General features: G+C 35.8%; 2 protein-coding genes across 2 annotated transcripts; one reads left to right on the plus strand and one right to left on the minus strand.

Moving 5' to 3' along the window:
* Positions 1 to 4,522: 4,522 nt before the first annotated feature.
* Positions 4,523 to 9,474, minus strand: LOC132178532 (TPX2 (targeting protein for Xklp2) protein family). The gene is made up of 7 exons (XM_059590969.2): positions 9,360 to 9,474; positions 6,495 to 7,062; positions 6,157 to 6,269; positions 5,951 to 6,044; positions 5,768 to 5,839; positions 5,478 to 5,588; positions 4,523 to 5,075 (listed from the first exon to the last, which is right to left on the minus strand). The coding sequence occupies exons 2-7, from the start codon at positions 7,056 to 7,058 to the stop codon at positions 4,770 to 4,772; spliced, it is 1,260 nt and encodes a 419-aa protein (XP_059446952.2). The 5' UTR covers positions 7,059 to 7,062; positions 9,360 to 9,474; the 3' UTR covers positions 4,523 to 4,769.
* A 4,518-nt stretch (positions 9,475 to 13,992) lies between these two features.
* LOC132178722 (uncharacterized) lies at positions 13,993 to 16,422 on the plus strand. The gene is made up of 5 exons (XM_059591240.2): positions 13,993 to 14,526; positions 15,426 to 15,474; positions 15,717 to 15,779; positions 15,882 to 15,946; positions 16,049 to 16,422. The coding sequence occupies exons 1-5, from the start codon at positions 14,068 to 14,070 to the stop codon at positions 16,124 to 16,126; spliced, it is 714 nt and encodes a 237-aa protein (XP_059447223.2). The 5' UTR covers positions 13,993 to 14,067; the 3' UTR covers positions 16,127 to 16,422.
* Positions 16,423 to 16,593: the final 171 nt, after the last annotated feature.

Consider the following 16,593-nt stretch of genomic DNA (forward strand, 5'->3'; position numbering starts at 1 on the left):
CATGCAACACATAAAGTGAAAGCTCCCAAGCTTATATTCTTTGCAACTCTCTGCAAGCAAAGGCAATTTGGCTAAAATTCAACCACAGAAAAGATAAAACACTACTTTCTTTTTTGGCTTATTTTTCTCCTTTTCAGTCATATTTTCACACTAACCCCCATGGCTGTTTTTCAACGGATTTGGTAAGACCAAAGGTTGTGCAGACTTCCGGAGCATTTGAAACCAAACTCCTGGAAAATAATGATTCTCCAATGGTTTGTTTAGTGATCCCCTCACCTTTTCAACTAGTCGAAATAGTGAAGCTGAAGCAAATAGCTTCTTCAAAGTACTAATTCTCTGCTGTCTTTACAAAATTTTCCTACTTTAAATTGCTTCTCATTAACAATAAGAAGGAAAAAAAAAATGTGTACACATTCTTTGTGAGAATGAAATCCACCATTAAATTAAATTCCATGTAATTTACATGATAAAGTGTTTCTTCTGATCGAGGAGAAAAATGACACTGAAAAACAACATTACTTGATTTGCTTCAAAGTGGCCTATAGAAAATCATATTGTAAATTCTAGGCATCAGCAATTGAAAGAGATTGTTCCCTGAATTTGCTTTAGACATCTAGGCCATGATGTGTAATGTACCTGTTCTGCTAGCTGTTCTGACAGCATACTCCAACAGCTTGCCTCCCTCCTCAGCTTTGATATTTCCATTAGAGAAAAAGAAGAGATCGATGCATAGTATGGGTAAATATATATATAAAAAAAAAACAAGTGAAGAACTTACATGTTGAAAGCAGAAAAGAAAATGGTGGATCCTTGATATTTGGCTTGCATAAATCATGCAAGTCCATTTATTGCTGCATGTGAGCAGAGTTATTGATGAGTTGGGGGGAATGAAGCCTGGTCCGAGATAATTTGAAAGATGCCCCTCTCTGTGCTTCTCAGAAATGGTCTCGAACCAGACAGCATTCCCCTCAACTATTTCTTTTTCATGGACAGAGAGAGATAGAGAGAAAGAGGACTGTTTGATTTTGATTTGGCCATGCATAGTTTTTCACTGGCCTTTATATATATATATATACGTGGGGAAAGGGAGAGTGGCTTGCGGGTCAGGTGACATGAGTTCCACTTTCTACAGCTCCCCTATCAAACTTTTCACACTTTAAAAGTATAATACAGCAATTAACGAGCAATTTAGAAAAATAACGTGAGTGACTCACAACTCCGAATAAATGGTCGGACAACCTAAAATTTATCTCACCTGTTCGGATAAATAGTTGTACAAACTCAAATTTTATTTAGGAAAGATAATTGTTGTGAATCCTTTGTAGGTTTTGGTGAGTGTCCTTTAGAAACGATTAGACGAATACAGATTATAAACCTTTTGTTTGTTACACCCAGATTGTCATCTTGCATATATACGTAGACAAAACCAAACATGTTTTTCAAATGTCAATGTTTTTTTTCCATAATCACTGCCGAACAAATTAAGCTTGAGGTTATAAGCACAATAGATATATATAATTAGATGTCTAATATTGGTGAAAAAGACAAAGACTAATAGCTAGAGTTTGGTAGGAGCTGAGAAATGAAGACCACTTGTGCATTGTCAACAAATATATTCGTATCTCTCAAGGATTATTGGTGGCAATAATATTGTAGGGTCAAAGCAATTAAAGAGCTTCTTTTAGCATCTTAAAAAACGACAACGTACGGAAAGCTCTATTCTACCTGCCTGATCAGCCTCTTTCACCATGCATTCCCATATATACAAATCCTCCAATAAGATCACATGAAACAAAGATTATCTCATGATCATGATCATGATCACTACCATACATTGGTGATTGCTTAGAGACCGTTGATGGTATTGTTGAATCAGAAGGAGGTGATTGGTGCATGCATGATGATCGATCTAGACATGGGGTGCATGCTTAAAGGAGGTCACTTTTGGTTCCCACTCGAAGAAAAAGGGAAGATGAGGAGGAGAGGTTGTAGAACCCTCATTGATGGAGGGCATGGCCCAAATAGTGCAATTCCAAGCTTAAATAGAAAGTATTAAAGGTTGGCCTGCAAACTCAAGGAGACTTTTGTAGAAAATTGAAAATTAATTAGGATATGGGTATTAATGTTTGAGTTAATGTAGACACCTACCAATCTCTTGTTACATATGTAGAGGGTCAAGACCCAATTGTTGTGTGTGGCCAGTTAATATTATAATAATAATCCCATTGCAACCAGCAACTTTATTGTTTTTATTAAAGGTTCATAAGATTAGCCCTTTTTTCTTTCCTTCAATTTTCTGCAGAAACACTTCAAATAAAGCCCCTTTGAAGCACATAGGACCATAGTTTGCTACTGAAAACAGTTTAAATTTGTTAGGCTCGTTTGTAGAGTTCTAATACAACAGGACATCATGAATAGGCTTAACGCAAAAGGAAGAAAATCGTCATTCATATCCCCTGCTAAAATGTGAAAGAAACCAGAGAGTCGGGGGAGGGCGAGCTGATCAGGGGCAATTGTCTACCTTGGCTGCTAAAAAAATTTGAAAACAAACCAGTTTAATAAATTGTTATGTGTGAAGCAGTTGATTTTTTAATATGACTAAAGGACTACCATTAGTCATATTAATGAAACTTCTAAAATTTCTTTACAACGGTTTTTTTTTTTTTTTTTTTTTTTTTTTTTCATTTAGTTTTCCCCTCTCCAAAACACAAATATATATATATATATATATATATATATATATATATATATATATATATATATATATATTTCATTTTTCTTGTAGCGGCCCCTCCCAAGAACACACAAAATATTTAATTTTAGACAATAAAAAATAAAAATGGAATAGCTATTTAGACGATATTGTAAAGTTAGTGTTTACTTGATTTTATATTTTGTTCTTATTTATAATTAATTTTGTTTCGATTGCTTTTTTTTAATAGGCCTGTTTGAACGAAAATTATGACATCCCTATAATTTTTTTAAAATTCATAAATCTCAGTCGTTTATTCATCTAAGTATCTAAAATAAGTCATGTTTCAACATAATGAGAAAACATATTTTATTAAATTCCTTAAATGTAGTTTTCTCATTAAATGCTGAAACATGACTTACCATAGAGTGAAATTCGGCTTAAATGCTGTTAGTGCATTAAGCTAAACCTCTTTTTACTCATTAAAGCAATCAATTAGAGGTTGACATAATCTTCATCGGACACTTGGCAACACAAACACGCAACTCGATATTTGCAATAAGCAAGCACAATTTCCCCACCCCCCCCCCCCCCCGGGAAAAAAGTCCCCCCCCCCCCCCCCCGCGGAAAAAAGGGACCCTGTTGCTTCGTAATGGGTCGGGACCAGGCAGTTTTTGCAGGTAGAATTAAGGAGGCAGAGTAACCTAAAGAAGAGCAAAAAGAAGGCAAAATGGCAAAAAATGGGAGGCCTTAAGCCCATTGTGCTCCATGCACGACTCAATGTGACCACCAAAACAAATTGGCCGGCGCTTCAATGTCAAAAAAAAAAAAAAAAAGTCAAGATTACCATACCATACCCCTATTGATCAGATTCCCTACAATTATAATGAAATTGTAAATTATAAAATTACGTGATTCAAATCACACTGAACAAAAATGTTACCGATAAAAAAAGGCAGCCTATTGATCAGATTCCCTACAATTATAATGACATTGTAGATTATAAAATTACGTGAATCAGATCACATCGAACAAAAAAAAATCCGAGACAACCAAAAAAAATTCTCTTCTAAAAAAAACTTGTGCTTCACTTTTGAAAAAAAGCTTCTTTATAAAACTAAAATACAAGTTTTAGCTCAAAGTTTTTTCACGACATAAAGCACAAGAAGCTAATGAAAATATACTCAATTTTCATTAGTAATATGCCACATTTTTAAAAGAGAACATTTTTCAAAACCGTTAAATGCAAAGAACGGCCTTATCCGAACTGCTGCAACTCTGATAATGTTACACAGTCCAAGATAATTAATTTGATCTACCAATAATTGCAACCCAATTCCCAAAACTAATAAAATGTTGGAATCAAGAGCTTAAAGTAGATACGTTTTTGGAACCAGCATCCTTTTTGACTAGCAATTTTGCTTCCGCAAAGGAGGCATGGTCGGCTCAAAAAAGCCGTCTTTTGCCTTGCCTTGTGATAACTAAGAAGCTTTACGCTCCATGGCATCTTTTTCTTTTGCTTTAAGAGCTTTTCATAATGAGGCTTACCATACTTACGCAAGAAAATGGATTTCCAACCCATCTTGTTGCACTTAATGGGTCCCCCCTCGGGCCTCAGCCTTCACTTTATATTCCTCTCTCAACCACGGATGCAGTAAGCAACCACTACTTCTTGCACACTACAAAGCAAGATGGTCATTGAGTACACAATCTTCACTGAAACCAAAAAATTTTGACAGTTATGTTACAAGTACTATTTGTACAATACCCCAAACCCACCAAAAGAATAAATATCGAATCCTAATCAGCTCATCCTATCCAGAAATATATTAGATGGGGCCTATACAAAAACACTTCCGTTTCCAATATGGCAAATAAAAATTCAAGAGTTTTTACAAAGATGAATACTTTTATACATAACTTACAGAATTTATACATCATACATTAAATAAAGCCCTGCAACAAGTCCTTGCAAGTTAAGGGAAATAACTTACATATATTTTTGAGAGCAGTCACAATAAAACTTGAGAAACGGAAGACCCATTTCCTCTTATAAATTAGAAAACTCACCAGAAACTCAAGAATGGACTTCAATGTCCATGTTCCCCTGACCATTTACCTTGGTCACAATTGATTTGCTTATCTCTTCTGCTTCTTTGGATTCATCTTTGAATTTGTAATTGGCATTACCATTCTGGATGTTGCTTTGATCCTTGATAATGCTGGAACCATTGGCGGTAGTCTCCTCTTTGTAAATACCAAGACTCCGGCGATTTCCCCGACCACCAGCTCCTTTCACCTTGTCTCGCTGGGATGAACTGACTGCATCACTACAGCTCTTCCTTCTGCCCAGCTTTGGCGATCTTGCACGTGTTGGTGGCAGCTACCATTCATACAAGCAACAAAATCAAGTTTAAGCTGTCATGTCTACAAGACAAGTTATCAGAGTCTTTTCTTATTTCTTTTTTTAATAAGTCAGTCTTTTCTTATTTCTGTATACTATTAAGACAGTTTCTGTCATTTTTATCTGGAAAGTGCGAGAAGTTAGAAGTTCAAATACTTGATAAAAATCCTATACTTTCATTTTCTGCAATTAGTAAAACTCATTAGAACAAAGCCAAGGGAACACTACATAAGGGAGGACCAAGGACAAAACAAGAACAAAAGCAAAAAAAAAAAATTAAACATGCGGAGATTCTATGAAAACCAAAAAGGAATCAATGTTCTGGACTAGATTCTGAACTTCTATATGACACCATAAGAATGAGAAAGGTCTATGCAGTACCTTCTTAAGTTCAGTCTTAGGTGGAGGTCCCTCATTGTAGAAGCTTGGCATTGGGCTTGCCTTAAACATTAAACTCTTCCTCAGTTGTTTAATAGCTGCCTCTTTCTCTTCCTTAAAGTTTCAAAATTGATGAAGAGGACAAAGCAAAGTAAATAATATTAGAATATCTGCCTTAGCCATACAACATTAATAGATAGAATCGAGTGAGAAGAAGCAAACACTATCTATTGACCATCAAGAGACACGGAAAGGAGTACTAAATATTCTGGTTGACAGAGAAAGTATCCTACCTTTGTCCTTGCTTCACTTTGAGTTTTCTCAGCCTCCAAGGCTTGTTGTTTCTCCTCTAATTTTGAATAAAACTGAAATGTGGCAACATGATAGGGATGTGCAGTTTTGAATTTAGAATATGTCACAGACACAATACTTATTATTCAAATATAAAAAGATACTACGGCTGGAAAATGAACTACCTCCTTCCGTTTCTCTGCACGTTCAGTGCACCTAAACACTGGAGCTGCTGCAACAGTTGCCCCGGAGTTAATTGCACGTGCAGACACTGCAGTGCTGTGCGTGTGCAAGGGTTGAAATCAATTTAAAAACTACGAAAGTGGAGAGACAGTAGAAAAATAGAAAAGAAATACAAAGTAAACTCAGGCTGCAAGGGGTGAGAGGTTACGAGGAAGCAACAGAACAGGAATCTTCTTCATCAGGATGCTTCTTGTTATCTGGTTGCAGTGGCTTCCTGTTATCTGGTTGCAGTGGCTTCCTCAATGCATTTTGTGATATTTTCTGCCAAAACATACCCAATTTCAGGATCATATAAAAACAATTTTTTTTTTTGATAAGTAGGATCATATAAAATCAAATTCTATGCCTAAATTATATGAACTCTACGTTTTATCAACAAAAAACTACAACTTATTTATAATTTGATGGTTGTGATCCTACGGATTCCTCTCGATCAGAAAGGGAATCAAGGATTTCAGAAGAAATCCAGAACCAGTCAGTAGTTACCTGATTGGGCTTTGTGGTATTTGGATGTCGCCTATTGTTTGCATTATGCGATTTATTCACACCAGTGCCGGTATCAGGTTGAGCACCAGCAGGACGAGTTCCACATGAGGCACGCTTTTCAGTTGCTAGGGCAAAGGGCTGTGGAACGGTATGTTTTGTTTGAACATTTGCAGCAACAGTTCTAGATGCTTGTTTGATAGAACCCCGTGACTTATTATTGTCCTTTTTCTTCTGGCTTTCTGATTTTACCTTTTCCTCAGGCAGGCCAGCTTTGAAGTGTGAGTCTACTACATTCTGCTCTTCCTTATATTTCTCATTATGACAGAGTTCAGATACCTCAACCGAAATTTCATTGGTACATTCCTTCACTTCATATTCCTTTGCTTCAGTGCTCTCTTCTGAACTTTGGATTTCAGGACCCTCATTAATATGCTCATCCGACTCTGAACCATCATGCTGATTGGGAGCAGTTTCACTATTTGAATCGTGGGAAACACCATTTGAATAAACTATGACACAATCTGGCTCCTTGTCCATACAAATATCTGTAACTTCTATCCCCATTGCACTGCAATAAAGAAACATAAGCATTACACTCTCATTATTTTAATTATGCTTCTAGTGCCACAAACATCTCTGCACACCAGAGAAGTCCCAATCATTACTTTTACCATTTAATTTTGTTTTCATTTTCAAGTTATTATCTCATTGATTGCAATCATTTAAGTAGGTCCAATCATACAAACGCTAGATAGTAATTGGTATTACAGCTCAAGCATATTTAAAATGTAGCATTTGATTCCATTTCTTTGATATGCTACCATTAATCTTATAGACCAAGAAATAGAGAAAAGGCTAATCTTATAAACATTTCCTCCAAAAGAAACAAAGATTAAGAGAATTAGAACCTATACGAAAATATTACAGAATATAAGGAACATACAACGTGCATATCAAGTAGTTTAACAATGTACAAATCATTACATTTTATGGTAAATGAAAAACACCAGGAGGTATCCGTGACAATATCTCTCTTCCTACGGGCTCAACTAAAGCCTTCTTTATAGAGGGACTAAACTTTTGCTAAAAAGCACCATCATTCTCTGACTAGAAAGTGGAGTTCAGAACATTCTTTCACTACACAGACATAGTTGACAGATATAGAAACTCTTTTAAGAAAATTTAAAAGCATGGAAATTATGAATATTCATGAAAGAGAAGGCTAAGTTCATAAGAAATGAGATTTCATTTGATGGGGAAAAAGATTACTAGCAATGTCTGTGTACTCATATTGTTAGATTAAAGCAAATTCAGCACAAGTAACAGACAACAGGCACACAATGAATTTAAAAGACTAGAGTATACAGTGATTATAGGAAATTATATATTCATATAAATGTACATTCACCGTGTAAAGCAATGAATTAGTCAAATCAAAAGACAGTATAGACCGCTGCTTTAAGAAGAAAAGAACTTTAAATTACATGTGAAAATGCCAAAAAAAGCTGAAGGAGAGAGCAAGTGATTTTATATGTGAAAGCCAAGCTCCCAGGGATTAGGGAAAACCATAGAACCACTCCATTGTAGAATATATTAAACTAAGACTAAGGCAGTGACACAAAGCACCTTTGGCTGTATTTACTATTGTGAAAGGGGCATGAAATTTGACAATGGCAGAGAAAAGGATATGAGTTGGGTATAACTTGATTTTAAAGATATAGAGGGTAATATAAATATGTCAAGTGAATTAACCCCCAAAAGTTTTGGAAAGATTTAAGCAGATGCAAAGACTTCAGTATCTACAACGATGGTGAATGATTCTTTTGGCAAGCTTATGCATACAGTAAGCTCACTCAAAACCTCCTCCGAAGAAATAACACCCAGAAAGAGACACCATACTACGCACAATAGGCACTGAATTCCAACAGTCAAAAAATCTTTAAACTGCTGTGAATCTTTTCTTGCCATTCTATCTGTGAGTGCATTCGTGTAATAATAAGATAAGAATGAGATTATCCACGCTGATAGAAGATAATAGTGATCAAGCAGACGACAAACTGGAGGGGGGCGAAGACTAAAAACCATAATCGCTTCATAAAACATGAAAAAGATATGTTGATTATTTAACACAGAAGCAGAAAAAAGAACCAATTCCCTTCCCTAAAGGAGAAAACTGCGGAAAACGAAGCAAAGAATGCTCATAGAGGTGAGAATGGCGGTACGATCAATCCGTAATTATGATAACCAATCCAATATAGCCTCAAACAAAGCATCGATTCCAAGCATTGAGGGACAATCAAGACAAAGTCATAATTTTCAGCTTTTAACAAGGCCAACGAGAAGCGCTAATAGCACATTAGCAACATGGAAATTCTTGTATTGGAACTAACCAAGAAAAGAGATCAATCATCTGTTGAATGCAACCAATCTATCCAATAAATCATTCAAGCAAATGTCAAAGGCCATAGGTTTGAATCTGAATCGCCACATGACAGATAAATACCAGAGATTTTCGTTCTTTCAGACCCCAACATTCCAAAAATTTGATTTATTTTCTCATCCTGCAGTTTCTCAGCACCCAAACAAAACCGATTCTTTTCATTTTCTTTCACTAACTATTCTCAGCAACCAAACCGAGCTCAAAATACACAAACAAACAAAAACTAACATTCTTGAATCGAAGCAACAATGAAGAAGCAGAGAGACATTTCAAAAACAAAAACAAACAAACAAAAGCAAGCAAAACGACACTGTGCAGATCGACTAGGCAATTGAGGTTTGAATTTCAGAGCTACATTTCATGCATGCACGAGAATAAGCAGATCTTTGAGAAGCAGAGCGTGGCAAATGTGGTAAATAACTCACGGTTGTAGTCCGATCTGCGGAGAGACAAAGAACCCTCTGGTCTCTTCGGCCTTTGTGGACGATAGTCTCTCTCTCTCTCTCCTTCGCCTTATCGAGCTGTGAATGTGTGTGTGTCTCTCTCTCTCTCTGTGTCTTTGTGTAAATTTCTGTTCCCCGGTTTTATATGTGCAGCGCCTAGTCGGTGCTCACGGCGTTACTTCACGCCGTACCGCAATTTTTGAAATGTTAAACTATTAACGGAAATATGTGTTATCTTATTACACGGAGGTTATGTGTACGTAGGGAGTAGTATAGTAAAATTATATTTTTCCAAAAATGATATAGTGCAATAAAAATATTATTTTTGTACATAAAAGTTTTAAGTGACAAGAGGTTATATGTCTTATCTGTAGTTATTGTGACCCCATCCACTGAAGGGCCTATAGCCTCTTACCACCTAAGACTTTCATGGACAAAAAATAATATTTTTATTATACTATAACATATCTCAAAATATACGGATAAGATATTTCCTCCCACCAACTAAGTTTACAAAATTATTAAGCATATTTTTTTAATAGTTTTACTTTATATATAAAGAAATACGCATTTTTCACATGATAATTCAAAAGGATGTGTAATGTGTTTCTTATTTAAATTTATATTTAATTGTGATGGGAAAATTCGAAATGGTTTTGGCTCTTAACCTTTCAAAATATGTATAAAAATAGTTCTTTTTGGTTGCTTTAAGGTAGGGAAAAGGTAAGCAGGTTCGTTTTCACTAATTTAGATAACGCTTTGACAGAAGAAAGCTAGCGATGTTTGTCCAATAATCACAAAATTTTCTCTGGTTTTTTATCCAATTGAGGCTGTTAAGTCCTTATAAGTGCTTTTAAAGTATCGATATGAAAAAGGCAATACTACTCCTCCGTCATTTTTCTAACGCAACACGTTTTCCAATTCCACCATAAAATATTTAAGAGAAAAAAAAAATGGTTTCTTTTTTCATTTTCTTTTATTATTTATAGTTTTATTCGAATGGGCATCTTTTAGGTTTGGGTAATCCAAAATATTGGTGTTGGATTAGACACATTATGACAATAACCCAAACATATATTGGACAACATTGCATATTGCCAGCCCCTGCCTGTGGCTGACGCTTTTGGACACCTTCTTAAGTTGAAAGTTTAAAACAAAGAAGCGCCATTGGGAATCTTATCCTCCTACACAAAGTACAAATTATCATTTCAATGTCTAATTATTTTAATCCGAACATTTTCTCGGCCCCACTCTCACGCCGTTTGAGATTTTCTTCTTCTTTTGGGACAAATGCATATGCATATTTGACAAATAGCTCATTGAATTTTTTTTTTTAAAAAAGTAATTAATCACTTTTTGAAGTAAGTAAAAATGAACAAACTAGTTTATGTTGTTATAAGAATTGATGTAATTTGTTAATGTGTTAAATGATAGTGGTTGAACTGAGGCGGTTCGGCCACTCTTTTGGGCATATACAGGGTAGCTAAATTATCTCTATGGCCATTAGAAGTACCATTCCCAAATATATATATATATATATATATATATATATATAAAAATCAAACCTAGGGTGGTTTCCCCACCTTCTCTTGCTGGCATGATTCGTGCCAATGTGGTATGTTAATCGATTCTAATGTAGAGATTATTTTTTATATATATATATATATATATATATATATTTCCTTTTAAAACTCAGAGAGCTATTTGTCAAGACTCCAAACTTTTGGACCAAAAATTCATTAATCTCTCTTCTATTTTTTTTTCAAACCCTTGGTGTTCTTTAATCTTTTTTTTTTTTTTAAACATGTCCGTACAAAAGGAGGAAGGGAGATTTAAACTAGTGACTTATGCTTCATTATATGTGGTGCCATCCGATTAGGATACCTCTTAGGGATCCTTAGTTATCTTTTATCGGGAACGCTATCAAGTCAACTATAATAAAATATAATGGTTTAATGGTGGACGTGATAAGTGTGATGTAAATTAAGAAACATTTTTTTATAAGGTGCTCTTGAACTTAATTACGCAACTTTGTGAAACGTATGGTTCAAGGATGTCATGTAGTTATAGGTTAATTTGCAGTAGAAATTATAAAATTATGCCACGAAATTGACTAATCAATGATGTCCTCAAAAATTGTCTCTTTTACATGGGTAGGTCAGTGATATTTATTTATATATTATTATTATTATTATTTAGTTCTTAAACTTTTTTAAATTAATTTGCGCTAAACAAGAAGTTTAAGAGGCAGATTGTGACCAAAGATGCTCATACATATCGTAACAAAAAAGCAAAATGAAAGCGAAGACGTTCCATCCAATAATTGCAGAGGCCCCATCCTTGATTATTCCTGCTTAACCCTTTTGATAAAGCCCTAACACCCTTCCATTAAATATAACACACCGGCGCGTACATCCCCAATCTACCCCTTGAGTGCAGTCCAAACCATCCACGACGCATACGATATTAACGGACAATTAAGGGGCAGTTACGAACGAGGAAGATTATGGGGCAGATAATGGAGGACAAAGTGAGCCCCCCTTGTGAGCTGTTGAGGCAATGACTTTGTTGGGGGTGGAGGTTGGGGTTGGGGTTGGGCTGTGAATGGAGTAGAAGAAAAGGGTGCCCATTCAAGGCAATTTCTCAATCGTATATCATTATAAAAGAAAATTGGTGTGGGCCCTACCTCTCCCTATATTACGCATTCAATCTTCCCTGGGAAGTGAATGATCGGAGGGTCCCATTTCCAAGATTGAAGATTGTACCATTCTCAACGGCTATGATTCATGTAACTACCCTCCTCCCAACAGTTACTGGTGTGGGTGATAATACCCCCATCAGGGAACGGATAAGCATTCATGTTTATCTGTCTCTATTGTTAATAATTTAATTATGTAATATGAGAGAGTTTATATAAAATTTATATGTTTAAATAAATTTTAAGGAAAATTTAACTTAACTTTCTTAGGGACTGTTTGGGATTGCGTTTGAGAAGTTTAAAAGTGTTTTTAACACTCAAAGAGTCAGTTTGAAAAAAAAAAAAAAAAAAAAAAAAAAAAGTGCTCGTTTGGTAAAAAAATTAAAAACATTTTTAAGAATTTAAAAAACTTAAAAGTTGTTAAAGAGCTTTTGAGCAAAAGTTTTTGTAATTATTTTTAAGTTTTTGCTAAAAGTACTTTTTGACTTAAAAATTTTATTTTTCAAACGCAATCTCAAACATGTTCTTAAACTTTTTATTATTTTTGTAATTATTTTTCAAAACTTAAAAACTCTTCGTATATTAAATTGAAAATTTTAAATTTTAAAAGGATAATTACAAAAGTGGATGAAAGTTTAATTAAAATTTTCCCTAAATTTTAAAATGTCCCATCACTTACTTAACATAGGTGCATTTCCTACCAATATAATTGCTCTGAATCCCAGTACAACAGCAACCTCTTCTCTATTTTTTTTATTTTTTTTTTATTTTTGGGTGGTGGGGTGAAGAATTGAGGGCTTGTCAACTTCACACGTGTAATCATAATAACTCAGTTGTCTGAAAAATCAACCACAATTTGGTGAGGAGTTTAATCATGAATTAGACTCGATGGAGTGGGGGTCAACTGTCTTTTTGAAGATTACATTTGGGCCAAGTAGCTGTAGTGATGTGTCTCAATTCTCAATGGCATATATATAATTCATGATTGATGAATAGGGTTGATTTTGTCACTTCAATCTTGCTTATCCCCATTTTTAGCACATCTTGCAGCCGCCGGCGCACTAGAGATATGAGCCCTTTTGGTACTACTTTTTAAAGGTTTTTTTTTTTTTTTTTGTGCGATGTGATATAAAATAAAAGTTGTTTTAGGTTTTTTACCGGTATTATAATTTATATGTATTGAAGAATTGTTGTTACACTATGATATGACATAACACGTCGGGCATGTATCAATAGTCATGCACGTTTGATTAATTTAATATTTTAAAATAATAAAATTTAATATTTTTATTAAAAGGAAAAATTTGGGCGTGCATGACTGTTCATGCACGCCAGCGTGTTGTGTATCATTACCCATTTTCTTATAATTCACAAGTTGAGCCTACCAGCCAAACAAATTGGGAATCATGCACATGTACTTGCCAAGGGGAGACATGGTGCTGATAGTGCACCATGGCAAAATGTGGCAGGAAATGTTACCAAACATTTCACGGGCCCGGGAGAAAGGAGGAGCCACATATTGGTAAGGTTGAGGGTCCCTTCTTTCTTCTTCTTCTTCGTCTTCTATCAAGCACCTGATCTAAAATCTGGCGGGGAAGCCTATTGAACGAGGCTGCAATTTGCTTATGGCTTTGGAGTTTCGCATTTACGCGCTTGGGCCTATCATTTCGGACTGCTTGGGCCCATCATTTCGGACTGCTTGGGCCCATCATTTCGGACTGCTTGGGCCCATCATTTCGGACTGCTTGGTAAATTGGTCATTCCCGCAAAATCAGTTAACCGCATGATCCAGGCTGGCCTAACCAAAAAACCACTCTCCATCCAATCGTATACAAACACACGTCCATTTCCATTTTCATCAGCCTATATAAAATTACAACCCCTCTCATCACCTTCCAGACCCCACATTCACTGAGATCTTGCAAATATTTTCCCGCCCTTTTCACAGTTCTCTGAGAGAGAGAGAGATAGAGAGAAGAAGAGAGTTGTTCAATGGAGACGAGCAAGGCGACCGAGGGAGGCAGCAACAACAACGAGAAGCTTCTTGTTGTTGATGATGTTGGTGCTGAGGGCGAGGCTACTACTGCTATTGCTAATGCTATTTCTAGTTCAACGGAGACGAGCAAGACGACTGAGGGAGGCAGCAACAATGAGAATCTTGTTGTTGTTGATGATATTGGCGCTGAGGGCGAGGATACTACTGCTAATGCTACTTCTTGTTCAACAGAGACGAGCAAGACGACCGAGGGAGGCAACAGCAACGAGAATCTTGTTGTTGTTGGTGATGTTGGTGCCGAGGATGAGGCTACTACTGCTAATCCTACTTCTAATGCTACCGCTACTGAGTCTGAGACGAAGAAGAATAAGAAGAAGAAGAAGAAAAAGAAGAAGAATCACATCCAGGTCTCCAACAGCAAGAAGCCCCTCGTCTTCTACCTCAATCTTGCCAAGGTTTTCTTTTCTATACAATCTCTCTCTCTCTCTCTGTTTTACTGCTTTATCTTGCTTTGTTGGCGAAGTTATGAATTATTTGCTGTTGGTTTGCCGAGAATCGTGGGAAAGAAAAATGGGTAATCGAGAATTTGTGGAAAGCTTGGGTTTTTGCTTCTTTTTTTTTTTGTTTTTTTTACTCTGTTTCTTACTAACACAGAGGGTGGTCACTGGTTAGGGTTTTACTGATGTAGAAGTCGGGGGTTTCTTCGTTTGTTTCTTGGTTTTTGTTACTTTCTTGAATGAGTTGTATAACAGGTTTAAGCCCTTTAGTCTCTTAGTTGAATCTCAGTTTGTAATTCGTTTTCTTTATTTTTTTTCCCATTTTCTTGGCTCAATTATGGCTGTTTCTTTGAAATCATATTTTGTAAATTATCGGAATATCTGGAAATAATATTCAATTAAACGGCTGTGACGTTATGATGTTGATTCATATGTTCTTGAATATAATTTCCATGAACAACATGATTCTTTTCTGTTTTGTGCTCACTGGTTTTCTATACTTGATTTGGCTGATCTGAATTATATCCATAAGAGTAAAATTTTATGGTAATTAAGAAATATTTGTTCTTCAATTAGTTTGTGGTATCTTTGCTCAAGTGAAGGCTTTTTAGTAGCTGGTTTACGATCCATTGGATTTGAAGCTGATTTGGGATTGTTCCTTATGTTCCTTGTAGTCTTTCTTAAGTCTTAAACTTCTTTGATATCTCTGATGAGTGCCTGGTGGTTATTTGTTTTGATGATATTCTTGGTGCCCCTTGTTAAATGTTGCAAAAACTTCTGCTGCTTGAAGTGCATGTAAACTAAGGATCTATTTTTTCTAATGCGGTTCTGTTTTAATCCATCTTTCTTTATTGCAGAGGTTCATAAAGCAGTACACTGATGTAAAACTCTCTGGCTTGGGCATGGGTATAATCTTGAAATCATGCCCTTTTTCTTTTTCTCTACTCTTGAATTTTCCTCTCATACCATTAAATTGCATTGTTAAGTTGCTTCTCATGTTCTCCTTTTGACTTCCACTTATCTACTTTGCTCCTGAATTTACCCTGTTCTGATGCTTAAGTTTTTCTTTATATCCTGCACTTTGAAATCATTTGATTTTTTTTTTTTTTTTTAGCATAGAGGCTAACTTGTACAGTTATCAAATGCAGCAATTCCTACTGTTGTCATAATCTCCGAGACTCTGAAACGCAAGGGGCTAGCAATCGAGAAAAGTAAGGAGTCAATATTATTTACTTAGTATCAAACTTGTTAAACACCTTCTCTGCATGATTGTTGAGTTCTCAATGTTCTTTTTGATTTGGGAAATGGAACAGAGATAGCGATATCTTCTGTTGGTTCAAAGGATGATGTGACAGGCCGGATTGTTCAGAAAGCACAGGTTGTTATCCATTCATCCATAGCCAGTTTTGCCCTTTTTTACCAGTTAAAAATGTTTATCTTCTATTATTGAATACTCTCTCTCTCTCTCTCTCTCCCACAGATTGAAATTGTGCTAGCAAAGGCTGAGAAACTCGACAAGATCACTGTTGCTACATCACCAAAGAATGCTGCTGACTGAAGTCATGACAAAGCAGTATCATAGAGAGTCTCCTTTCTGGAGTGTGATTTCACATTTATCTTTCTTTTCCAATCTTACAGTTTTGAGTATAGGTATAATGACAAGCCTCTCGGTTGGTATGTGGTTCCAACTAGAGCTGCTGCTAACATGATGAAAGTAGAGACGGCCCACTGCGAGAAGATCTGATCTGATGGAACCTCAACATCTGCGTTTCTTCTTTTTTGTTTCTCCATTTGTAGGCGTTATTGAAATCACATGTACTGTCATTGTGTACATACTGTTTCTTTTACTGCAACATAATAGAAGGATCTACAAATTTACAGATCTCTCTCTCTCTCTGACACACACACTTGCAAGCACACTGACGTGCCAAATGTATGTGGAAAAAGTGCCTAAAAGAAGAGGAAGACCCTCCAGTAGTTGGAAATTATTGATGAACTATAATACAGAGAGCAGCATCTCAGAGG

This window comes from Corylus avellana, chromosome 4 (genome assembly GCF_965113065.1).
Source record: "Corylus avellana chromosome 4, dhCorAvel1.hap1.2, whole genome shotgun sequence".
In the NCBI taxonomy this organism is placed as follows: Eukaryota; Viridiplantae; Streptophyta; class Magnoliopsida; order Fagales; family Betulaceae; genus Corylus; species Corylus avellana.

Excerpts from the sequence above, each read along its gene's own strand:
- LOC132178532 (XM_059590969.2), bottom strand. The coding sequence starts at position 7,058 with ATGGGGATAGAAGTTACAGATATTTGTATGGACAAGGAGCCAGATTGT. Across the intron at positions 6,045-6,156 it reads TCCTGTTCTGTTGCTTCCTC|CACTGCAGTGTCTGCACGTG; the intron begins GTAACCTCTCAC and ends GCACACGCACAG. Across the intron at positions 5,589-5,767 it reads AAAGTGAAGCAAGGACAAAG|GAAGAGAAAGAGGCAGCTAT; the intron begins GTAGGATACTTT and ends TGAAACTTTAAG.
- LOC132178722 (XM_059591240.2), top strand. The coding sequence starts at position 14,068 with ATGGAGACGAGCAAGGCGACCGAGGGAGGCAGCAACAACAACGAGAAG. Across the intron at positions 14,527-15,425 it reads TCTACCTCAATCTTGCCAAG|AGGTTCATAAAGCAGTACAC; the intron begins GTTTTCTTTTCT and ends TCTTTATTGCAG. Across the intron at positions 15,947-16,048 it reads GGATTGTTCAGAAAGCACAG|ATTGAAATTGTGCTAGCAAA; the intron begins GTTGTTATCCAT and ends TCTCTCCCACAG.